A 27010-nucleotide genomic window follows, 5' to 3' on the forward strand; every position below is an offset into this window, starting at 1 on the left:
TCAGGACCAGGCCTTTTAAATGCCAGTTGATCCTCTACTTGGCACTTCAGCAGGACCCTAGCTGCAGAATTCTGTACCATCTGGAGAGGTTTGATGGTGGAGGCTGGTAATCCGATTAGCAGCGCGTTGCAGTAGTCAATTTTTGTCAGGATAATTGATTGCAGGACGAGGCGGAAGTCGTGAGCGTGAAGTAATGGTTTAAGCTTTTTCAGGACTTGTGCATTCGTTCCAAACAAATGGCCTGTCCGTGATAAATATACCATATTTTTCTGATTCGTTTTACCCCAAAAACATATTAGCAAGTCCCACGAATGAAACATATACCATTCGTTTCATTTGTTTACATTTCCCCATTGAAAAGCATTGGCTGCATTAAAACAATAGACTCTGAGGCTGGGCCAATCGTGTGGAAGTTTCCATAGTAACCAGCCCCCATGCCTATTACTCATGTGTGAGGTCAGAGGAGAACCCAGATCTTTTATCAAGGAAAACAAACTGACAAAGCAAAGGAACATAGCAGAGGGAAGCATTTTTCTAAATCAGTGAATCACTGAACTTTCCATTCTTTGTACTGGAGTCCCTAAGTGTTTCAGTTTGCAGTTGGATTCTATCTCTCATGGAGGTTGGATATATCCTGCTTTCCTGTTGTCTTTGAACTCTGTATTACTACAGCCTTCTGTATCAACAGTGCTTTGGTTCAAGAAGATTAGAAATATTCCATCTGTTCTAATCCTGTTAGCTGCTGTCACACCATGTTAAAAAATAATATAAACCTGTGCAAATTAACATCTCACTGCGGTCACTGCAACTGACTTAGAGGAAGGTTAAGATTCTCCAGCATTCCCTTCCCTTTAGGGGGAAGTCACTCCAGGCTGCCTGGCTGGCACTGGATATTTTTGCAGTGATTTATTAAATTTTATCCTGTTGCTACCAGTGTACTGCCAGCACTGTGGCTGAACTCTGCCACAGTACCCGACATACAGGCTGATACAGAACAGTGCGCTCAGCTGAGCTCACCGCTTAGCCCCCGTTTTTGGCTGCGCGTTTTTGACGCGCTATTATTACCCCTTATACTGTAAGTTGTTACAGTTATATTTTGATTCTAATGTATACTGTTATTCTAGCTGCCTCCTGTTTTGAATGTACATTGTTGTTACAAATGTAAACTGGAGTGAAGGCCAACACCAATACTTCGGTATATAAAAACTCACAAATAAATAAATATTGGGCTAATTGAAATCTCCCATTATTAATGCACTGCCAAATTGGCTAGTTTCAAACTGGGCTAAAGGTAAACGTAGTTCTACAATAAATTATGTTAAGCTATGATCTGAGTAGAGCACAGGACTAATAGAATATTGATCAATGTATGAAAATTATGTTTAGAAAATACTAAATCTAACATATGTCCTGCTCTGTGAGCAGGGCCATCAATAACCTGACTTAGGCCCATAGCTATCAGCGATTCCAAGACGTTGAGGGTAATGGGATAGGAGGCGATGTCCTTTCGTGGATTAAAAACTGGTTAAAAAACAGGAAGAGAGTAGGATTAAATGGTCAATTTTCTCAGTGAAAAAGGGTAAACAGTGGACTGCCTCAGGGATCTATACTTGGACCAGTGCTTTTCAATATATTTATAAATGATCTGGAAAGGAATATAACTAGAGAGTGATGCGTTGGAGGTGGATTCTTGGGCTGAGGCGGAGTTGGTGCAACCCGTTGGCAAGGGCCCACATGTCCCCACCATTAGCAGATGGTGTAGTTCTTCCAGGATGGGTTGCAGATCAGGAATCCAAGAACCATGAAACTAGAAGAGACTGAGGGTGCTTGAGCACAGAGGGGCCGAAGCCCTAAGAGTCCACGCCCCAAGGATAAAGTCTACAAGATGAGAGAAGGACTTGAGCTTAGGCTGGCAGTCAAAGAAACTGTAGCAGGCAGCATGGGACTCAGAAAGAATCAGAGTCTAAAGTGAAATCAAACGTAGCGTTGGTCTGGGCGCAGAGAAGACAGGCATGGTCAGGCATAGCGATGGTCAATGCACAAAGGAGACAATTGTAGTGAAGGCATAGCAAAGGTCAGGCTTGGATAAAAAGCAACGTGGTCAGGCGAGGCAGAGGTCAGGCTTGGAGAAAGGCAACGTGGTCAGGCGAGCAGAGGTCAGGCTTGGAGAAAGGCAACGTGGTCAGGCGAGCAGAGGTCAGGTTTGGAGAAAGGCAACGTGGTCAGGGAGGCAGAGGTCAGGCTTGAGAGAGGCAACGTGGTCAGGCAGGCAGAGTTCAGGCTTGGAGAGAGGCGACATGGTCAGGCAGGCAGAGGTCGGCACCAGGAGTCAGTCAATACAAGTAGGCACACGAACACAGTAACTCACAAGCACAGGAACTGGGAATCGGAGACACTGGAACAGGAACGAAGATACAGCGAAGCAACGAGCACTTGGAACCAAGGACAGGTGAACCAAGGAGACCAGTTGCAAAGGCAAAGCTTCTGTGGATAACCAGGGAATTTATACTAGGCCAGGATGATGTCATCATCTGGGGTCCGCGACCTGGTTCCCGCTGCGGGCTCTTTATAGGTCTCACTGAGACGCCTGAGTGTGCCTAGAGGGAGGCGCTGCGCTGCAGGAGGCTTGGCCGGCAGAGGCATCCCAGCTGGAAGGCCCGGGACGTAATGCAAGGCCCGAGGTGCTGGCAAGGGCGTCCCGGCTAGAGGGCCCAGGACGTGATGCAAGGACGTCCTGGCTAGAGGACCCAGGACGCGAAGCAACGACCGAGGTGCTGGCAAGGGCGTCCTGGCTAGAGGGCCCGGGACGAGGTTCAGAGTCAGAGGCACTGATGGAGGTCTGCTGTCAGAGCCAGTGGCCCATCGCTGCCATGGAAGCAGAACTAGGTCCCGTGGGCTGCGCAGCAAGGTACGAGGGTCGCACCGCAGGGTTGTAACGGGCAGCGAGCATAACAGCAAGGTTATAAAATTTGTGGATGATATAAAATTATTCAGAGTAGTTTAATCACAAGCGGATTGTGATACATTACAGGAGGACCTTGTAAGACTGGAAGATTGGTCATCCAAATGGCAGATGAAATTTAATATGGACAAGTGCAAGGTGTTGCATATAGGAAAAAATAACCCTTGCTGTAGTTATTAGGTTATTAGTATGTTAGGTTCCATATTAGGAGCAACCACCCAGGAAAAAGATCTAGGCATCATAGTGGATAATACTTTGAAATTGTCAGCTCAGTGTGCTGCAGCAGTCAAAAAAGCAAACAGAATGTTAGGAATTATTAGGAAGGGAATGGTTAATAAAACGGAAAATGTCATAATATCTCTGTATCGCTCCATGGTGAGACCACACCTTGAATACTGTGTACAATTCTGGTACAGAGAACGGCAACCAAAATGATAAAGGGAATGGAACAGCTCCCCTATGAGGAAAGGCTGAAGAGGTTAGGGCTGTTTAGCTTGGAGAAGAGATAGCTGAGTAGGGATATGATAAAGGTCTTTAAGATCATGAGAGGTCTTGAACGAGTAGATGTGAATCGGTTATTTACACTTTCGGATAATAGAAGGACCAGGGGGCATTCCATGAAGTTAGCCAGTAGCACATTTAAGACTAATCGGAGAATGTTCTTTTTCACTCAACGTACAATAAAGCTCTGGAATTTGTTGCCAGAAGATGTGGTTAATGCAGTTAGTGTACCTGGGTTCAAAAAGGCTTGGATAAGTTCTTGGAGGAGAGGTGTATTAACTGCTATTAATCAAGTTTACTTAGGGAATAGCCACTGCTATTAATTGCATCAGTAGCATGGGATCTTCTTGGTGTTTGGGTACTTGCCAGTTTCTTGTGGCCTGGTTTGGCCTCTGTTGGAAACAGGATGCCGGGCTTGATGGACCCTTGGTCTGACCCAGCATGGCAATTTCTTATGTTCTTATGTATCTATATGGAGGTTAAAATCTCCCACAACGATCTTCTATTAATGTCTAAAGGGCTGCTCGCAAACAATTCAATCAGTGGGGACATATTATGGGCTAACCATCCTGGAAGCAGTATAGTACACAAAGATTAAAAGAAACAGAAGTTAAGACAAGAATTTTAAAGGGAGGAAAAATGTCAAGTTTCAACAGAGATAACTGCAAGGAGTGCTTGGTTATGACCATCAGTCCACCCCTACATCTTTCCTCCCATGTGAGAGAAAAAATATTGTATTCAGAAGATAATTGTTCACGACAACCTGATCAGAATCAGATTACCAGGTTTCCGTGAAGTATATACAATTGGCCGTATTATCATGAATCAAATCATGAATCACAGATACTTTCTTGAAAATAGACTGAACATTCAGGAGAATCAATGATAACATTACAAGGGCAGGGGGATCTCAAGAACTGCCTTCTTTACAGATCTCAGGAAGGATAATCTTTCCGTTGAAAACATCTAACAATATTTGGTAGAACCTTATATCTACCTTGTCTTTGAATTGTCAGTACTGGCAGACTGGGTTCCATGAGTCACAAAATCCAATACCAGCAGTGGCCACAGATAAAGTCCGGGTGACACTCCAAGCACACAGAAAGGGGCATACAAAGGGGCAGATTTCTTTGTAACACTCCTTCGTGCGCGCAACATGTGCGTCCCTCTGGCACACAGCCAGCATCATGAGTCTCCCTAAATGTTCACGCCACTTGCTGATGTCACTTGAGGCGGAGTTGCTGGTCCAGGGAGAATGATGTCTCAAGTACACAGAGGGAGACAACACTGGGAATAGCTGATGACACACAGGCAGGCAAACCAGGCCCTTAGGTGAAGGTAGGGCAGGCAAACACTGCAAGGCAGACAGACATTCCAGCAAAAACACTCTCCTCCAGCATCATGGGTCTCTAGATTTGTTAGAAACTGGGAATATTTTGGGGAAGAGGGAGACCATTTTGGTGGGGTGGGCTCTGTCTTAATCTTTAGAAAGAACACATGCCAATCATATTATAAATATCCAAAGAAACAATTTCATAGGAATAAATCCATATAATTGACTTTACTTAGTCCACTATGAGGTAGCAGAGAGAAAAAGGAAAAGAGCAAAAGAAGAAAGTCAGAGAAAAATATTTATACAGGTCTTATCCAAAAGCAATAGGGGCTGGAAAAGCTCTGTTTTGCAAAACATTTTCCAATTTACAGGATCATGGAAAATCTACTTGGAACTTGACTAAACATTTGCAAGGAAACTTTGGGGCTGATGCAATAATATGCACTAGTCACTGTGCACAGCTTAACTCATGACTGGATGTGCGTTTTGGACTCACGTCCATAACCCCCGATCCAATACAGGGATTAACGTGTCCAAAACGCGCATCCAAATCACCGTGTAGCTAATCGCGCTCATCACATGTAAATTCATGTAGATGAGGCTATTAGCTAATACCCGCAATCCCATAAATTTTTCGCGTGACCAATGAGCCCTTACAACGTGACAAATTTTAATCAACCCGGAGTTGGCATAAAGGTATGCCACGCTCAAGAGCGCATTGATAAAAAAAAGAAACATCCTGCTTTCTACAATTCTTCTAATAGTGTTGACACAATACTATTATTATTAGTTAAGAAATAAACAATTTTTTAATAAAATTCTGGATGCCCAATACACACACAAGATATATGGTCCAGGCCATGTATCCTGTGTGTGTCTATGCTGGTAGCGAGTTGGGAAAATGGACGTTCAATTCACAAACATCCAGACCATGTATCTTGTGCATATCTACGCCAGTAGTGGGAGAAAATAGACACTCCTACATTCATTGAGCGTCCTTTTTCCCAACCCGCTTGACAGCCCACTTGATATCCACCTCTGCTGTGAGTCCAGTGCCGAGAAGGCACTAGAGGTGTTCAATTTTCCCTAGCGCCTCCTTCTTAACGGGACCCCTTATTTAAATATTGGATTGTATACCCAGGAAAGGTGGCTGGGAGTGCGTTAGGAAAATGAGCGCTCAAAACTGAGTGCCCGTTTTCTGCACACAATTATTCCATCAGCCCCTTTAAGAGCTAAAACTCTTATCTTTAAAGCAAGAAACAATTTCCTCCTGGACTGCGTTTCCCTGACAACATCAGGAAATATAGCAATTTTCTTTCCCAGAAATAATGCCTCTGTCTTAGAAAAGAAAAGCCATAAAGTTAATTGCTTGTCAGACTCCAACAAGAGTTCCAAAAAAGCCATCAGATCTAGTCCTTCAGCAAAATTGGGGTTAACATTGGGCTCTTCCTCAATCATAGTCACTTGACATGGTGGGGCAAGTAAGAACATAAGAACATAAGAAATTGCCATGCTGGGTCAGACCAAGGGTCCATCAAGCCCAGCATCCTGTTTCCAACAGAGGCCAAACCAGGCCACAAGAACCTGGCAATTACCCAAACACTAAGAAGAACCCATGCTACTGATGCAATTAATAGCAGTGGCTATTCCCTAAGTAAACATGATTAATAGCCGTTAATGGACTTCTCCTCCAAGAACTTATCCAAACCTTTTTTGAACCCAGGTACACTAACTGCACTAACTACCTTCTCTGGCAACAAATTCCAGAGCTTTATTGTACGTTGAGTGAAAAAGAATTTTCTCCGATTAGTCTTAAATGTGCTACTTGCTAACTTCGTGGAATGCCCCCTAGTCCTTCTATTATTCGAAAGTGTAAATAACTGAGTCACATCTACTCATTCAAGACCTCTCATGATCTTAAAGACCTCTATCATATCCCCGCTCAGCCATCTCTTCTCCAAGCTGAACAGCCCTAACCTCTTCAGCCTTTCCTCATAGGGGAGCTGTTCCATCCCCTTTATCATTTTGGTTGCCCTTCTCTGTACCTTCTCCATTGCAACTTTATCTTTTTTGAGATGCGGCAACCAGAATTGTACACAGTATTCAAGGTGCGGTCTCACCATGGAGCGATATAGAGGCATTATGACATTTTCCGTTCTATTAACCATTCCCTTCCTAATAATTCCTAACACAATTCCTAATAATTCCTAAGCACAGTATCCTCGACATTAACAAAGATAGTGAATCTTTCCTTAGAGGAAGGAACTATGCCAGAGACTCTAAAAGGGGCAGTAGTAAAACCAATCTTAAAGAAAAAAAACAGTGATCCACTTAATCTAAGCAATTACCGACCAGTATCAAACCTCCCCCTAATCGCAAAATTGATTGAGAAAGCCATACAAAAGCAACTTGTAGAACACTTGGAGAGCAATAATATACTGTATCCATCACAACTAGGGATGTGAATCGTTTTTTGACGATTTAAAATATCGTCCGATATATTTTAAATCGTCAAAAATCGTTAGGGCCACGATACAATACCAATTCCCCCGATTTATAGTTAAAAAATCGTAAATCGGGGGAAGGGGGAGGGCAGGAAAACCGGCACACTAAAACCCCCTAAAACCCACCCCCGACCCTTTAAATTAAATCCCCCACCCTCCCGAACCCCCCCCCAAATGCTTTAAATAACCTGGGGATCCAGCGGTGGTCCAGAACGGCGGCGGTCCAGAACGGCCCCCTCAATTGAATCCTGTTATCTTCAGCCGGTGCCATTTTGCAAAATGGCCGCCGCAAAATGGCGGCGGCCATAGACAAAAATGATTCGAAGCAGGAGGTCGTTCCGGACCCCCGCTGGACTTTTGGCAAGTCTTGTGGGGGTCAGGAGGCCCCCCCAAGCTGGCCAAAAGTTCCTGGGAGTCCAGCGGGGTTCAGGAAGCGATTTCTTGCTGCGAATCGTTTTCCGTACGGAAAATGGCGCCGGCAGGAGATCGACTGCAGGAGGTCGTTCAGCGGCGGTCCGGAACCCCCGCTGAACGACCTCCTGCAGTCGATCTCCTGCCGGCGCCATTTTCCGTAAGGAAAACGATTCGCGGCAAGAAATCGCTTCCTGAACCCCGCTGGACTCCCAGGAACTTTTGGCCAGCTTGGGGGGGCCTCCTGACCCCCACAAGACTTGCCAAAAGTCCAGCGGGGGTCCGGAACGACCTCCTGCTTCGAATCATTTTTGTCTATGGCCGCCGCCATTTTGCGGCGGCCATTTTGCAAAATGGCGCCGGCTGAAGACAACAGGATTCAATTGAGGGGGCCGTTCCGGACCGCCGCCGTTCTGGACCACCGCTGGATCCCCAGGTTATTTAAAGCATTTGGGGGGGTTCGGGAGGGTGGGGGATTTAATGTAAAGGGTCGGGGGTGAGTTTTAGGGGGTTTTAGTGTGTCGGCTCACGATTTTAACGATTTTCACGATAGTTTACACACCCAAACGTCAACAATACGATTCTCTCCCCCTCCCAGCCGAAATCGATCGTTAAGACGATCGAGGACACGATTCACATCTCTAATCACAACATGGCTTTCGAAAACACTATAGCACAGAGACACTGCTGCTTGCGTTAACAGATAACATCATGAGAGGTTTTGATAGTGGTAAACATTACATCCTGGTGATGCTAGACCTCTCTGCAGCCTTTGATACCGTAAATCACGACATACTTTTAAATAGACTAGATGAAGTAGGATTAAGTAACAAAACTATCAAATGGTTTAGATCTTATCTAAGTAAAAGATTTTTTCAAGTACAAATCAAAGAAGTAATGTCAGAAAAGATAAACCTTCAAACAGGAGTACCACAGGGATCTGCCCTATCAGCCATACTATTCAACATATATCTCTTACCCCTATGCCACCTACTGGCGGGTCTGGGCATCACACATTACATATACGCCGATGATATCCAGTTAATTCTACCCATTGACGACACAATCGAAAAAACATTAAAAATAGCAAATATGTATCTGGATATCATAAAACAACTGCTAAACCAAATGGAGCTAGTAATTAATATTGAGAAAACAGAATTTATACATTTAGAACGAAAAAGAATGGAGATCATTCAAAACCCAATTATACTCAATAACAACCAAAAAATAGAGTTTGCAGATAAAGTACGGAACCTAGGCGTAATAATTGACACAGAACTAAGCTTAAAACAACACATATCTCTAAACGTTAAGGAAGGATACGCCAAACTAATGGTGCTGAAAAGACTTAAACCTCTTCTAACAACCGCCAACTTACGATCAGTACTCCAGGCGCTGAACTTTGCTAGTACCGATTACTGTAACGCCCTGATGCTAGGCCTACTATACACGTCACTAAGACCACTACAGATACTACAAAACACAGCTGCTAGAATTTTAACCAGCAAAAGCAAAAGAGACCACATCACGGAAACACTAGCCGAATTACACTGGCTACCCATTGAACAAAGAATTCAGTACAAAACACTATGCATCATACATAAATTAATACGCAATGAAAAAGCAGACTGGCTGAACACAGCCCTTCGTGTACACGTCCCAAATAGGAATCTGAGATCTGCCAACAAAGCACTCCTCACTATTCCATCAGTCAAAACAGCCAGACTCACACAAGTAAGAGAAAGAGCTCTATCCTTGGCAGGACCCATACTTTGGAACACCATGCCCACAGAGTTGAGACTACAAAGCAACATCAAAGCCTTCAGAAAAAATCTAAAAACCTGGCTTTTTAAACTAGCTTACCAAAAAGAGAAAGGTGAATAGTACTCAAGGGAAAGCAGGTACGAACAATTGAACAACAAACACATAACCAAAATCAATGTGGGTAATTTTAATCAGACTAAGTTTCATTCTTTTAAAGCTCAGCAAAAGGATGAAAGTACAATGATAAAGGTAATCTTGTAACCTAAACTATAAGAATGTGAATCGGAAATGACTCAGTACACTTACCAATTTATATCATTTACAAACTATGTTACCGACCCTAAAATGGCACCTATGTAACTTAAGATACGTTAGCCTCATTTTATGTGGCTTGATGTAAACCGTTGTGACGGTTCCCACCAAACGACGGTTTCGAAAAATGTTCAATAAATAAATAAATAAATAAATAAATTCTGTTTGCTTTTTTGACTGCTGCAGCACACTGAGCCGATGATTTTAAAGTATTATCCACTATGGTGCCTAGATCTTTTTCCTGGGTGGTAGCTCCTAATATGGAACCTAACATCGTGTATCTACAGCAAGGGTTATTTTTCCCTATATGCAACACCTTGCATTTGTCCACATTAAATTTCATCTGCCATTTGGATGCCCAATCTTCCAGTCTTGCAAGGTCCTCCTGTAATGTACCACAGTCTGCTTGTGATTTAACTACTCTGAATAATTTTGTATCATCCGCAAATTTGATAACCTCACTCGTCATATTCCTTTCCAGATCATTTATATATATATTGAAAAGCACCGGTCCAAGTACAGATCCCTGAGGCACTCCACTGTTTACTCTTTTCCACTGAGAAAACTGACCATTTCATCCTACTCTCTGTTTCCTGTCTTTTAACCAGTTTGTAATCCACGAAAGGACATCGCCTGTTGTGTCTTGCAGCCACGGCCACCTGTGGTCGCAACCCCCTACCTGAGTCGCAGTGTCGAGGCTGCCGCAGCAGCACCAGGGAGCTCAGGCCGTTCGTTCCCGCACCTCACCGCGGGTCCCCGCGGTGATTGCCGGCGGGGAAGGCGCACCAGACCTCCCCTCGCGTTATCGGGCCGCTCTGCACCGCTTCTGGGATCCAAGATGACCGCCCTGCTCTTAGGCGCGAGGCCGCACCTCCTCTGCAGATTTAAAGGGGCCTCGTCCTCCGAATTGCCTGCACCTGCTCCTAATGGGCTAGGCACAGGGGAAGTATAAAGGAGACTTCCTCTACTCACTCCTCGACTTGGCAACGAGTCTGCTCACTCTGGTGAGTCTCCTGGTGCTTCGGTTCCTGGTTCCTGCTTCTTCTCGATGATCCCTCGGTGTGTGACTTCAGACTGGCAAGCAGTGATTCCTCGGTATGTGACTTCGAACTGGCAAGTGGCGATCCTCTGGTACTGGACCTCGGACTTCTCTCAGACCATCCACCTTCAAGGGCCCACCTAAGTCCTAATGGCCCGGGTCTCTACGGGCTCCTCCCGGGGGTACCACGGGCCTCCAGTGGCAAAGATCCAGTTGGCCCTTGCACCGTCCTCACGCTTCGACCTCTCAAAGGTCCACCTAAGTCCCAGCGGCCCGGGTCCCTACGGGCTTCTCCCGGGGGAGCCACGGGCTTCCAGTGGCGAAGATCCAGCTGGCCCTTGCTCCGACTTCATGCCTTGTCGCTCTCTCAGAGGCCAACTGAGTCTCCAGCAGTGAGGATCCAGCCAGTCCCAACTTCTGTTCCGCCTCACCACCCAACGGGGAAACCTGAGAAGCTGTGTCCTAAAGGTAGTACGAACCTCCCCGTTGGTCCAAGGGTTCACGTCCCTCCTGGTCGTAACAGATTGCCAAGTCCATGAACCCGGCAGAGGCGTCTGCCCACCAGGCCATCCCCGGAATGGCCCAACATATGATGGACCAGCAGAAAACCCTTGATGCCCTTGTCTCCGCATTGGAGAGCTGAATCAACGCTTCGAGGTGTTAGGGCCCATGAACCCCACCTTGCCATCTCTGTCCATGGCTCCCGGGGCCCGCTCAGTGATTCGCCTGCTTACACCACCACGTTTTCATTAACCAGTGCAATATGCACTTCCGTCTACAGCCGACCCTCTTTCCCGATGATGCTACCAAGACCACCTTCATTTTCTCTCTCCTCGAAGGAAGGCCCTGGAATGGGCTTCCCCCCTGTGGGAACGGGATGACCCCATCTTGGGTAATTTGAGAGAATTCTGGGAGCTTTTCCGAATGAGCTTCGGTGATCCCACTCAGGAGGTTTCCGCCGGGCCCAAACTTCTCCAACTACGTCAAGGTTCAAGAACGCTGGCCAAGTTTGCCATCGAGTTCCGGATCCTCTCTTCAGAGCTCAGTTGGGGCCCAGACTGCTTACGGACCATCTTTCTACAGGGACTCAGTCCTAGAATCAAGGATGAGCTCGCAGGCCGGGAGCTACCCAGGTCCTTGAACGCCCTCATCGATCTGGCGGGGAGTATTGATAGACGCCATCAAGAGCGCCGTCAAGAGGCTCAGATGACCACGAAAACCTCGACTCCCTCTAGGCATCCTCGACGCTCGCCTTCTCCCAAAGGCGAATCAAGAGGCTCCCAAGCACTGTCCGAGGAACCCATGCATTTGGGCCGAGGGAGACTCTCCACACAGGAGCGTCGAAGGAGAATCAGAGACGGTCTCTGCCTCTACTGCGGCGCGGTGGGTCACCAATTAGCCGCATGCCCGGTGCGGCCAGGAAACTCCCAGGCCTAGGACCTGAAGGAGGACTCTTTCTGTGCCTGACATCACCTGCACCTCCACTAACTCTACCAGTCGCAAATACTTCTGGGGACTGCGAATTCCATACTTTGGCCCTGGTGGACTCGGGAGCCGGGGGCAATTTTATTATGAGGAGTCTAGTGGATCACCTAAAGATTCCACACCTTTGTGCCCAGGCCCCGTGGTCATCTCGTCCATTTTAGGGTAAGCCCCTCCCGGGGCGGGTGGCTCATTTTACGGAAAACGTCCAACTACGTGCGAGGCTTCTCCACGTTGAACGGATCTCTTTCCACATCCTGGAACACTCCATACACCCCATCATATTGGGGCTCCCCTGACTTCAAAAGCATGGTCCACAATTCGACTGGAAAAACTTACAACTGACCCAATGGGGGCCGAACTGCCACGATACCTGCCTCCAACCGGTATTTCCTGTACAATGCTTAGCCATCCTTGCCAGTCTCCAAGGGCTACTGACATCTTACGCTACTTACTCTGATGTCTTTTCCAAGCGGAAGGCCGAGACGCTCCTGTCTCACCGACCATTCGACTGTGCCATTAACCTTCTTCCCGGCAAAGAAACCCCCTCGGGGACGTGCCTATGCCCTTTCACCCTCAGAGACTCAAGCCATGTCTCATTACATCAAGGAGAATCTGGATAGGGGATTCATCTGCAAATCGACATCCCCAGCGGGGGCTGGGTTTTTCTTCGTGGGGAAGAAAGATGGAACTCTTTGCCCTTGCATCGACTACCGGGGCCTGAATGCCATAACGATCAAGGACCAGTATCCATTGCCCCTAATTTCCGAGCTCTTTGATCGCCTTCAAGGTGCTAAAATCTTTACCAAATTGGACCTCCGGGGAGCGTATAATCTGATCGATATCAAGGAGGGAGATAAATGGAAAATGAACTTCAATCCCCGACACAGCCATTACGAGTACCTAGTAATGCCATTCGGGCTCTGCAATGCCCCAGTGGTGTTTCAAAACACCATGAATGAAATTTTCCGAGACCTGCTCTATCGCTGTTTGGTTGTGTACCTCGACGACATCTTAATCTTCACCGATTCCCTCACCGCTCACCGTCAGCACGTCATCCAGGTACTACAACGACCAAGAGAAAACCAACTCTACGCCAAGCTCGAGAAATGCCTCTTCGAATGAGAGTCGCTTCCATTCTTGGGGTATATCGTCTCCAGCGAAGGATTCCGCATGGACCCCCAGAAACTAAAGGCCATTCGGGAATGGCCCCAACCATCCGGGCTGAAACCGCTTCAACAGTTTTTGGGTTTCGCCAATTACTACCGCTCATTTATCTCCCATTATGCGTCCATTGTTGCACCCCTGATGGCCTTAACTTGAAAAGGCACTGACCCCAAGAATTGGCCTCCCGGAGCTGGAGCCGCCTTCCTCCATCTTAAAGAGGCATTCCTTCGCCAGCCGTGCCTTCATCATCCTGACCCTCAACAGCCATTTACCATTGAAGTGGATGTCTCCTCTGTAGGCGTAGGGGTCGTTCTTAGCCAGAATTCGGACCAACACAAGCTACACCCATGTGTCTTCCTCTCTCGCCAGTTCTCCCCTGCAGAACAAAACTACACCATTGGCGATAAAGACCTCCTGGCCATCAAAATGGCCCTGGAGGAATGGCGTCCTTGGTTGGAAGGAGCGCAACACCCGTTCACGGTCTATTCGGACCACAAAAATTTAGAATATCTGCACCAGGCACAACGCCTAAATCTCCGACAAGCGCGATGGGCGTTATTCTTTATCCAATTCAACTTCGTCCTGCAGTATAGACCGGCTGTCAAGAATCTTAAGGCCGACACCTTGTCATGAGTCTTCGAGACCACAAATATTCCAGACACCCCTGAATTCATCATTGAGCCGTCACGAGTCCTGCTGTCCGCCACCACAACTATTCCTCCCGGAAAGACCTTTCTACCACAACACCTGCGAAAACAAGTTCTGGCATGGGCGCATGACTCCTGCTGCTCTGGTCATCCAGGACAACATCGGACCTTGCAGGTCCAAGGTGGTCCAAGGTCAACAAGGACGTGGAATCTTATGTAGAATCCTGTCATCTGAGTGCCCGTCATAAGAAGATTCCAGGTTCATCTCCCGGCTTACTCCAGCCTCTACCAGTGCCCACCAAACCCTGGACTCATATTTCGATGGACTTCGTGGTTGACCTACCTTCGTCCGGTGGTAACACCGTCATCTGGGTAGTCATCGACTGATTCAGCAAGATGGCACATTTCATACCACTCCCAGGGTTGCCTTCCGCACCCCAGTTGACCCAGCTATTCGTACAACACATTTTCAAACTGCATGGGTTACCCAAAAACATCCTCTCAGACCGAGGACCCCAATTTACCGAAAGATTCTGGAGGGCCCTCTGTCAGAAGTTTGATGTCACCTTGGATTACACCTCTGCATACTATCCTCAAACCAATGGTCTAGCGGAGAGGACAAATCAAACTCTCAAGCAGTTCCTTCGCATCTATGTTAACGATAAACAGGACGACTGGGCAAGTCTACTCCCATGGGCCGAGTTCGCCCTCAATTCGCACCCTTCCACTGCCACCGGATCTTCTCCCTTCCAGTTGGTTTATGGGAAGCAACCCCAGCTGCCTCTGCCTGTTCCCATTACTGTCACGTCTCCGGTGGCCCAACTCTCTGTGGATGAACTACATCGCCTCTGGATCTCCACTCGGCATGCCTTGCTCAAAGCCAGCCAGATGGCGAAAAAATACACTGACCATCGACGAAGACTGTGTCCTCCTCTGAGACACGGTCAGAAGGTATGGCTGAGTACGCAATTCATCTGGCTAAAATTACCTTTAGCGCGACTGGCTCCTCGGTTCTTTGGACCATTTCCCATCCTCTATCGGATTGGTGCGGTGTCCTATCAGCTTCAACTACCACCGTCACTTAAAATCCATAACACCTTCCATGCCTCTCTTTTGAAGCCATTGGTGCTGCTTGGCCTTCCAGCACACCTCCAGCACCCCAACCCATCGCCTCTGAAGACGACATCACCTACCAGGTCCGAGAGGTGCTGGACGTTCGGAAGCATAAGAAAAGATGGGAGTACCTATTAGCCTGGGAGAGGTTCGGTCCCGAAAATACATGGGAACCGCTAGCCAACATCCTAGATCGGAACTTTCTTGCGCAGTTCCATCAGGACCATCTGTCCAAACCCAGGCCTCCTGGGAGGCACCCTAAAGGGGGGGGTACTTTTGTGTCTCGCGGCCACGGCCGCCGGCAGTCACAACCCCCTACCTGAGTCGCAGCGTCAGGGCCGCCGCGGCAGCACCAGGGAGCCAAGGCCATTCGTTCCCGCACCTCACCGTGGGTCCCCGCTGTGATTGCCGGTGGGGGAGGTGCCCTAGGCCTTCCCTCGCAGCATCGGGCTGCTCTGCACCGCTTCCGGGATCCAAGATGGCCGCCCTGACCTTAGGCACGAGGCCGCGCCTCCACTGCAGATTTAAAGGGGCCTCGTCCTCCAAATTGCCTGCACCTGCTCCTAATGGGCTAGGCACAGGGGAAGTATAAAGGAGACTTCCTCCACGCACTCCTCGACTTGGCAACGAGTCTGCTCGCTCCGGTGAGTCTCCTGGTGCTTCGGTTCCTGGTTCCTGCTTCTTCTCGGTGATCCCTCGGTGTGTGACTTCGGACTGGCAAGCGGCAATCCTCTGGTACTCGACCTCGGACTTCTCTCGGACCATCAACCTTCAAGGGCCCACCTAAGTCCCAGTGGCCCGGGTCTCTACGGGCTCCTCCCGGGGGGACCACGGGCCTCTAGTGGCGAAGATCCAGCTGGCCCTTGCTCCAACTTCACACCTCGTCGCCCTCTCAGAGGCCATCTGAGTCTCCAGCAGTGAGGATCCAGCCATTCCCAACTTCTGTTCCGCCTCGCCACCCGACGGGGGAACCTGAGGAGCTGTCTCCTAAAGGTAGTACCAACCTCCCCGTCGGTCCAAGGATTCACGTCCCTCCTGGTCGTTTTCATAGAAGCCTCTCATGAGGGACTTTGTCAAACGCCTTCTGAAAATCCAAATACACAACATCTACCGGTTCCCCTTTATCCACATGTTTATTAACCCCTTCAAAAAAATGAAGCAGATTTGTTAGGCAAGACTTTCCTTGGGTAAATCCATGTTGACTGGGTTCCACCTTTACAAATTTAGACACTAAATCAAGTGATAGCTTTAGAAAATCTAGAGAGAATTACTTAAGCTTTTCAACAGGAGAAATAATTGGACATCTGGAGAGTTTATAAAGCACTGCTAAGATTTAAAAAGAAAATGCAGCAGGAAGCTAGCTCTTACCAGATACAGCTGTTTCCAGATATTGCCCCATTCACGCAGCGTGGAAGTAACTTCCTGCACCAATGGGATCTCTGCAGGTATTACATGCTCTTTTTTCCTGAAAAAAAGAAAAACAAACTAAGAATCTCAGACTCTGAGAAATTAAGGAAAGAACTTTGGCCTAGACATAACTTTGCACAATGTGCTACAAAACTCTTCAAGTTGAATTTTCAAAAGTTGTGCATGTAAAAAAATAGCACTTATGCATGTAAAATAGCATACATGTGAGTATTTGCTATATTAGAAACATCAACATACATGCATAAATTAGGGTGCATGAAGAAATTTGCATATGTAAAAAAGGGGCAGGCCAGGGGCATTCTGGGGAGTGGCCAACATTTACATGAGTAAGTTGCTATTTTAAAAGCAATTCACACATGTACATTTGGTACCTTACTCGTGTATATTTACTCCTGCTCAATATCTGAAGTAAGTGATTGTAAGCATCTTAAGTGAACAAAGGAATGGATGACATGGGAGGACCTCAAGCTAAAGAGCTGTGAGCAGATTTATGAGATGTAGATGGACCTGGCAAACTGGTAAACTAATTGGTAAAACTGATTAGTTCACTGCTGCTTGCGTGTTAGAAACTCCCCCAACTTGCGCGTATAAATGCATCTAAATGAAGGATATAAGATCTACTCAAATTTGCTTTTAAATTCTGAATGGCGGGTATATCATCTGCACACATTTATATATATATATAAATTACAATTTATTTGCTGGATTTTAAATCGGCCACGCATGCAAATATCATCACTTACGAGCGTCGCTGGGTCCTACATGCGCCGCGCTCATTTTCAAAAGGGTCCAGCCACACGCATTAAGTGATGATACATGAATAATTTCCAGGCCCTGAAAAGGGGGCAGGCCAGGGGGCAAGATCTGGCCAGGGAGGGCTGGGGCGGGACAGAGGCCGACTGGGACAGCGGCCATTAGCCACTGTCCCAGAGACGCGTGCGCCGGCAGCTTCCCGGCATGCATAAACTACTTCTGCTCCCAAGGAGCAACAAGTAATGAAATAACAAAATTTAGGGCAGGTAGGTTAGTCTTAGGGGGTGGGGAGTAGAGGGGAAGGAGAAGGAAGGTTATGTAGGGGGTTTTGAAAGTTCCCTCTCAGTCCGCTCCTTAATTGGACAGCACATTTTAGAAAAGGCCCAGCCACGCACGTAACCCCCATTACACGCACAAGAGCCAGGTCTCTATCAAGGAGCAGTCCCGGGGGCACGGAGAGGCAGAGCTGGAGGCTGCCGGTACAGCAGCCATTTGCCTCTGTGCCGGGGGATTGCACACCAGCAGCCTGTGCGCGCATGTAATAAAATCCGGGCCGGCGCACGCGGGGGGGGGGGGGGGGAGATTTGCCCTGTTTACGCATGGGGATGAGATGTGGCCTCCCCCAGTTCCCTCCCAGTCCGCTCCAATTAAGGAATGTACTGGGAGGGAACTTTCCTACCCCCCTACCTACCCTCTCTCCCTCTTCCCCTCTCTTCCCCAACCCCTTTGAAGACCCTACCTTTGGTTCTTTTCTTTATTTCGGAACTTATGCCAGCTCCTGAGCTGGCATAAGTTGCCCGTGCCGGCAGCCTGCTGACGCACGATCCTCCGGCCCAGCGGCAAATGGCTGCTGTACCAGCCACATATGGAGCTACGCGCGCATTTTTTAAAAATCTACCCTTTAGTAATTAAGGGTAGTAAAAGCCACATCAGTAGGTTACCCCCCTTTCCAGAAGGCCATTACAGGCATTCACCACCCTCTCCATCTTAGATGGCACCACTGTGATCTGGGTGGTTATAGATTAGGGATGTGAATCGGGTGCCCCATCGTTTCTGCTATCGGGTTCGTGTGGCCGCGGGAAAATCTCGGTTTCCTGTGGATCGGCTTTTTTTTTTAGTGAAAAATCGTTTTTTTTGGATTAGAGCGCACTAACAGGAGTTAGCGCGCACTAACTCCTGTTAGTGCGCTCGTTAGTGCGCACAAACAAAAATAGCAAAAAAAACCCCAAAAAGTAACAAAAATTTACGGTTGTAGGTGTAGCTGAGACTACCACCTACATTGAAAATACATTATTTATTTATTTATTTATCGATTTTTATATACCGTCGTTCGGTTTTGCCATCACAACGGTTTACAAACTTATGAAGTTTAACAGTGTTTTCAAAAACAGTTCATATGGTTGCTAATATAGAGTATAACATTATGAACTAGGTTTATAAATTAATCAAGAACATAATACAGAACTAAGTAAATCACAAGATTCTGGGTCAATCTGTTTTCAAGTGTGAAAGGATGGGAGCGGAGTTTTTTAGTCAGTGGGTGAGTTGGTAGGCTTTGGTAAACATCCATGTTTTTAGCTCTTTCTTGAAAGTTTTTACGTTTTCTTGAATTCTGAGTTCAATTGGGAGGGTGTTCCAGAGTTTGGGGCTTCCAAGTGAAATTTCTCTCTTCTGAATTGAGGTGAGTTGTTTGGATCTAGAAGGAGGAATCTTTAATAGACCTTTATTTGCTGATCTGAGGTTTCTGTTTGGAGCATGCAATTTTATGGAAGAACTAAGCCAGTTTGTTTGATTTTCATATATTACATTTTATGTAGTATGGATAGAATTTTGTATACAATCCTAAATTTTATTGGGAGCCAGTGTAGAGATATAAGTGTGGGAGTGTTGTGATCATGTTTTTTAATTCCAGTGAGTATTCTTGCAGTTGCGTTTTGCAGGATCTGTAGTGTAATGTTTTCCATGTATCATTACTTAAGCCACTGATACACACTTGGCCCTCTAGAGCAACCCCAGCGCAGTGGTCAACAATGGTGTTTTAGGTCCAGACCAATCACCCAATTTTTGCATCAGCATCTGACAAGGCTTACTTTAACAATACTAAAACACCTCAGTGCCAGGTAAAAGTTAAAATGATGTGGTGGAGGTCCTGCTATCCCTACTCAGCTACTGGGGAAAAGGCAAAGAGCTAGGCAGAAACAGAGGAAACCTAAGAATCTGGATCAGTCCTTCAGTACTACAACTCCCAGGTTCCCTGGCGCTGAGGCAGGGGGGCGGAGAGGTGAGAGGGGCCAAACCCAAAGGCCCTGGGTTCCTGAAGATCTGGTAGGGAGGGCCAAGGCAGCTCTAGATTGGGAAGACGTGCTACACGAAGGGGATAGGACTTCTTCTCAAACACAGGAAGGAGAACCCTTCTTGAAGAGGGAGGCAGCAGAGTTTTTGGAGCTAGAACCTAGAAAGAGAGGCATCCCAAGACAACCCAGAACTCATGGATACCTCATAATACTTTTAGAAGAGGAAGGCCTCAGCTGGGGGATCAGTATTAAGCTCTTTCATAGAAAAACAAAACAAAACAGGTAGCTGAGACCTGCACCAAAATTGATTTTGTGAAAATCCCCAGCACGATTATACTGCTGAAGGAAGGAATGGGTGTGCTAAAGAGACTTATTAAAAAATATTACTATTAAAGAGAAGGTTGCTGTACTATTGCCATGAGCAGTTGAAAAAAAAACTGCCTGCAGTCTTACAATGTGGAGAGAAAGCCTTTGTAAGGATGTTTTTTTGGTTTGTTTGGACTCTGTTTTACCCATAGAGACTGAAAAGGACAGCAATTACCTGGGTGTGTTGATTACAGCTGCAGCAAGTGAGCAAGGAACTGGCTTCCAGCAGGTCTAGGTTTTTTTTGGACTGAAAGCCATAGCAATCATTGAAGCTTTGCCAACTGATGTTGCAACGTTTACTCTTTTTTTTTCTCAGACAGGGGTGAGAGGGGAACCAGGGCTTGCCCCAGCATCCTGGTTACCCCTTGAACATTTGCTGGTTTTTTTATCCCTTTCATCAGTGACTGGAGTTGCAAGTGGGGAATCAAAATGGCACGGGCAATGGCTTGTCCTCTGCAATGTTTTGGGACAGGGTCCTTGCCTAGGTTTGGGAAAGACAGGCCAGGGCCCAGGCTTATAGTGACACTGTTGGAAGTTTTGGGTTTTTTTTGGTTGGAGGCTAATATCATTTTGATGGCAGGAGGGCAAGAGGCTAAAGGGTACTTCTTCAGGATACCCATTGCAGGTGCCAGAGGCCAGGCTAATCAGAGTAAGCACTGCCCCAGCCCCAGGAAACCAGAGAGCGGAGACTACTACACCTGGTGTCAGAAGTTGGATCAGTGGACCGCACAGAGTGGAAATCTTCCTGGGAATCGGGGAGCATCACTATTGCCACAGAGGGAGTGGACAATCAGAGGAATCCTACACTAACAATGCCAGAGTTTGTAAGCAAACAGAAAAAGTACATGGTGGCTGGCGGGAGGAGCACAGATTAGACCCTTCAAGAAGGAAAGGGACGAAGAACAGGGGACCCAGCAGGTGAAGCAAGTTGAGGAGTGAGGATGCATTAGGTGCTGAGAGCATCTGGGCAGCTGGTAAGCAGAGTCTAACCCCGGGTCAAGGTGGGAATGGGGCTAGAGCTTGTTGCAAGCTTCCAAGTTCTCTTCCCTGTTGATTGTAACTTTGACTCATTCCTACCTACTGTTTATCTTTCGTTTACTTGAATAGTTACCCCAGTTTTTATTCTTGTTAATTGTAAACTGATCCGATATGGTTATTTACTATGAAGGTCAGTATATAAAACTGTTAAATAAATAAATAATAGAGTGGTTGGTCCGCACTTGGATGGGTTTTTTCTTTTCTATCTCCAGCAGGTACCATGATGGCTTTAGAAGAAATCTTGAAATGGCTGACAGACCAGCTCCACCAGCAACAGGAAAGCCTACTGCAGCTAGTTCAACACACAAACACAGCAACAGCAGCAGCCGTTACTACACCCGCTCAACAAGCACAGCAGCAGCAGCAGTCGTTACTACACCCGCTCAACAAGCACAGCAGCAGCAGCAGCCGTTACTACACCCGCTCAACAAGCACAGCAACAGCAGCAGCCGTTACTACACCCGCTCAACAAGCACAGCAGCAGCAGCAGCCGTTACTACACCCGCTCAACAAGCACAGCAGCAGCAGCAGTCGTTACTACACCCGCTCAACAAGCACAGCAGCAGCAGCAGCAGTCGTTACTACACCCGCTCAACAAGCACAGCAGCAGCAGCAGTCGTTACTACACCCGCTCAACAAGCACAGCAGCAGCAGCAGTCGTTACTACACCTGCTAGAAAACAAGCTACGATGACTCATCAGATGCTGTCACAAAGAGGGGAGCAAGAAGGAGGTATCATACCCCCATGGACTGAGAACTTTGGGGATGCTGGTCTGGACCGCAGGTTGATACTGACCCAAATGGGGGAGGGGGATGACCCAGATGCATTTTTGACAATGTTTGAAAGGGTAGCCACTACAGCCAGCTGGCTGCGGACACTGTGGGCATACCGACTAGCTCCCTGCCTTACACAGGGAGGCTCAAGCGGCATTTAGAGCCTTGAGTCCAGAACAGGCTGCAGAATTTGATGCGCTTAAGGCTGCCATTAGAAACTGGTTAGGGCTTACCAGGGAGTCATACCGGCAGAAGTTTCGGTCAGTTAGGATGGTCCCAGGAGACAGGCCCCAGGCTCTGGCACAGCAGAGCAGTATATAGAGACTGAGACCACCTTCAGGGCTGACAAGGGTAAGGGGGCTCGAGGAGGCACCTATAGGTAAGGAACTCAGGGACCAGATAAGGTGAAGAGGGGACTAGGTAACACTCAGGTGCCCCCATCATGATTGGAGGGATTTTTCCCAAAAGGGAGAGGAGGGGATAGGGATCACCCTACTGTCAGGAGAGAAAGTGGCCTGAATTACTCACTAAGATGTTATAATTGTGGGGAGGTGGGACATATATGATGTACCTGCCCAAGATGAATTATACTGCAACTAGGGTCAGGCCGCCCATGGGAGCAGGTTTGTCAGAGGAAGGTAATCCTTATATACACACATGGTGAGAATTAATAGGAGGCTCACCTGGGCCCTGTTAGACACTGGAGCCAACCAGTCTTTGGTATCTCTAGAATGGGCCAAGTGTACAGGCAAGGGGAGAAAGCCTGATCAGAACCCGGGAAAGAGGACTGTCCAGGTTCTAGTGTGGGGTATGCATGGGCACCCTGAGTGCTACAGAACAGAAGTGGAGGTGATAGAGGCAGCAGGCTAGCGGGAATGCCTTCCCGTAGTAATAGTGGACGGGCTTCCGTTTCAGGCTATATTAGGGGCAGGATTGGCCTTCTTTGGCCCAATTGATTCAGGGGTTAAGAATCTAGTCTCAACCCAGTCTCACCAGGACCAGGAGTTGGCCCCGGACCCCCATGTAGGCCAAATTTACCCTTTCCAGGATGAAGAGTTGTACTCGGGGTCCAGTAGGGGAAGGAAACCCAGAGCCCGACATAAAGAGGAAAAACAGATTCAGAGGGGTGTCCAATCACTAGGAGAGGGGATATCTGAGGTAGATGAGCCATCACAGGCAGGAATAGGAGCCTGCAGATGAGACCCTATGGAAAGGTTGGAGGCAAGTCCTTGTAAGAGATGATAAGGGGTTGCTTGAAGAAAATAAACCTGTGCATCCTTATTTTGAATCTCAGCATGGCCTGTTGTATAGGGTGGAAGAGGATGAGAAAGGGGGGGGGGGGGGCTCCATAGTATGGCAGCTGTTAATTTTCAGGTCCTTTCAGGAGCAGGGGCTAGACCAGGCTCACTACTTCTCGGTATCAGGATACAGGGAGTCCAAAAAGCTTTAGCATGGATTAAGAGCCCGATTTTATTGCCCAGGCCTCTAGAAAGATGTGCAGAACTATTGGTTGGCTTGTCCTCAATTCCAACTGGCTCCCTCAGGGGTACCCGCACAGGCTCCATTGATACCCTTACCAGTAGTGGAGAACCCTCTCTGTCGGATGGCCGTAGACATTGTGGGCTCACTCAAGAAGAGTCGCCGAGGATATAAGTATCTGTTTGTAATGGTAGATTATGTTATGCGATATCCCTAGGCAATTCCCCTAAGGAATACAGGTGCCCCAAGTATCACTAAGAATTGTTGAAAATCTTCTGTACTGTAGGGTTCCCCAGGGAGATTTTGACAGATAGGGGGACGAACTTTATGTCACGAACCCTGCGCCAGGTATGGGATACTTTGGCATCTGCCATGTAGACACAGCCGCATATTAACCCCAAACCGATGGCCTGGTAGACCTGTTCAGACACTAAAGGGGATGTTACAACAATGTCTGGGAGAGGATTCCCAAGACTGGGACCAGCTTGTCCCCTTCTTGCTATTCACTACACGGGAGAGCCCCCAAGTCTCAACTGGTTTCTCTCCCTTCGAGATAATTTTTGGCAGGCAACCCCGCGGACCTCGATGTGTTGCGGGAAGCTTGGAGAAGAGATCCCCCAGAGGGCAAGGAAATATTATCTGACCTTCTAGGTCTCAGGGAGAAAATGGAACGGGCTAGGGCACTGGCAAGAGCAAACCCAAGGAAGACACAGGAGAAACAGAGGCTAAACTATGATAAAGGGGAGAGGAAATTGCAAGTGGGAGGTAAAATGTTGGTACTGCTACCCACATCATGCAATAGCCCTATGTGGTATGCCACATAGGGCTGGTAGATTATCAGGTGCGCCTGGGACGGGGTCACCTGCAAACTGGTTAAAAGACTGGAAATAGAGAATAGGATTAAATGGTCAATTTTCTCAGTGGAAAAGGGTAAACAGTGGAGTGCCTCAGGGATCGGTACTTGGACCGGTGCTTTTCAATATATTTATAAATGATCTGGAAAGGAATACGATAAGTGACATTATCAAATTTGCGGATGATACAAAATTATTCAGAGTAGTTAAATCACAAGCGGATTGTGATACATTACAGGAGGATCTTGCGAGACTGGAAGATTGGGCATCCAAATGGCAGATGAAATTTAATGTGAACAAGTGCAAGGTGTTGCCTATAGGGAAAAATAACCCTTGCTGTAGTTACACGATGTTAGGTTCCATATTAGGAGCTACCACCGAGGAAAAAGATCTAGGCATCATAGTGGATAATACTTTGAAATCGTCGGCTCAGTGTGCTGCAGTGGTCAAAAAAGCAAACAGAATGTCAGGAATTATTAGGAAGGGAATGGTGGATAAAACGGAAAATGTCATAGTATTCAAGGTAAGACCGCACCTTGAATACTGTGTACAGTTCTGGTCGCCGCATCTCAAAAAAGATATAGTTGCAATGGAGATGGTATAGAGAAGGGCAACCAAAATGATAAAGGGGATGGAACAACTCCCCTATGAGGAAAGGCTGAAGAGGTTAGGGCTGTTCAGTTTGGAGAAGAAATGGCTGAAGGGGGATATGATAGAGGTCTTTAAAATCATGAGAAGTCTTGAACGAGTAGATGTGAATCGGTTATTTACACTTTCGGATAGTAGAAGGACTAGGGGGCACTCCATGAAGTTAGCAAGTAGCACATTTAAGACTAATCGAAGAAAATTCTTTTTCATTCAACGCATAATTAAGCTCTGGAATTTGTTGCCAGAGGATGTGGTTAGTGCAGTTAGTGTAGTTGGGTTCAAAAAAGGTTTGGATAAGTTCTTGAAGGAGAAGTCCATTAACTGCTATTAATCAAGTTGACCACAAAAGTAGTCACCCATAGCATAGGAAAAGTGGTTAGACAAAGGCCCTCAGGATCCCCGAGGCTAGGCAAGTACAAGTCGACAAACAAGTAAAAGAGATGCTATGGCTTGTCATCATAGAGGAGTCCTGCACCCGTGGGCAAGTCCCATAGTATTAGTGCCCAAGTCAGATGGCACCCTGCGTTTTTGTATTGATTTTAGACAAGTGAGCTCAATATCCCAGTTTGAAGCTTTTCCAATGCCATGAATACACGAACTGGTGAAAAGGCTGGGGAAAGCCCCTTACATTTCCACCTAAGATCTAATGAAGGGATATTGGCACATTCCATTAGATCCTAGGTCTTGGGAAAAAATGGCCTTTGCTACCCCACAGGGCCTTTACCAGTTCAAAAGAATGCCGTTTGGCTTACATGGTGCTGCTGCCAGTTTCCAAAGGATGATGAACATTGTGCTAAAACCCCACCAGCGGTATGCAGCAGCCTACATAGACGATGTCATGATCCATTATGAAAATTGGGAAGACCATTTGGAGGTTGTATTAGAGTTTTTACAGGCGGAAGGTCTCATAGCTAACCCTAGGAAGTGCCTCCTGGCTGAGGAGGATGTATAATACTTAGGATACAGGGTAGGCAGAGGAAATGTAAGATCACTTGTAGATAAGGTGACAGCTCTCTGTCATTACCCTACCCTCAAAATAAGAAACAGGTCAGGTCATTCCTGGGGCTAGTTGAGTATTATCAGAGGTTTATGCCACACTTTGCTGAACAGATCTCCTAAAGAAGAGAAGTTGGAGTCCCCTACAATGGGGCGCAGCCCAAGAGAAGGCCTTCACAAATTTAAAGGAAGCATTGTATAGTTCTCTGGTTCTAAAAGGGGTGGATTTTGACCAGGACTTTATACTCCAGACTGATGCCTCCAGGGAGGGGACTAGGTACAATGCTATCCTAGAGACACCAAGGAGAAGAACATCAGTGATGTACCTGATTCGGAAGCTATTGTCATTAGCAGACGTACTCTACAATTGAAAACGAGTGCTTGGCTATCCAATGGGCGGTAGAGACCCTCCACTATTACTTGGCAGGGTGTAAGTTACAACTCGTTCCATTGCGGTGGGTCCAAGATGCATAATTCCAACAATAGATTAACTCGATAGTATCTGGCATTACAACCTTAAAATTATTTGGTAGTGCATCAGTCAGGTAAATATCACACTATTTATTTAATTATTTATCGAGTTTTATATACCGTCGTTCGGTTTTGCCATCACAACGGTTTACAAAGTTTCGAGATTTACAAAGTTCAAGGTTTAACATAGTGTTCAAAAGGTTCATGCGATTGTTAACATTGTTATTGTAGGCGTTATAAACGTAGTTTGGATGTTGAATTATACGGTTATAGTACGTGCTTGCATTGCTTCCACATGTTTACATAGGGCCGGTAGGGAGGGTAAGTAATAACAGAGAGTCATTGGGTGTTTTGGTAGGCTTTGGTAAACATCCAAGTTTTTAGTTCTTTTTTGAAGGTTTTTAAATTTTGCTGTGTTCTGAGTTCGGTTGGGAGGGAGTTCCAGAGTTTGGGACTTCCTAGGGATATGGCTCTCTTCCGAGTTGAGGTAAGTTATTTGGAACGAGCAGGTGGAATTTTTAATAGACCTTTGTTAGTTGAGCGGACGTTTCGGTTTGGTGAGTGGAGTTTTATAGATGTACTTAGCCAATTTGTTTGTTTTTCATATATTATTTTGTGTAATATGGAAAGTATTTTGTAGTATATCCTGAATTTTATTGGGAGCCAGTGTA

General features: G+C 46.9%; 1 protein-coding gene across 1 annotated transcript in view; it reads right to left on the minus strand.

Annotated features, from left to right (window-relative positions):
* The window catches only part of LOC115079628 (dedicator of cytokinesis protein 2-like), a 991955-nt gene that overhangs the window by 846413 nt on the left and 118532 nt on the right, over positions 1–27010 (minus strand). The window contains 1 exon segment of the mRNA XM_029583335.1: positions 16607–16703. Within this exon segment, the coding sequence (XP_029439195.1) occupies positions 16607–16703 (97 nt within the window).

This window comes from Rhinatrema bivittatum, chromosome 18, assembly GCF_901001135.1.
Source record: "Rhinatrema bivittatum chromosome 18, aRhiBiv1.1, whole genome shotgun sequence".
In the NCBI taxonomy this organism is placed as follows: Eukaryota; Metazoa; Chordata; class Amphibia; order Gymnophiona; family Rhinatrematidae; genus Rhinatrema; species Rhinatrema bivittatum.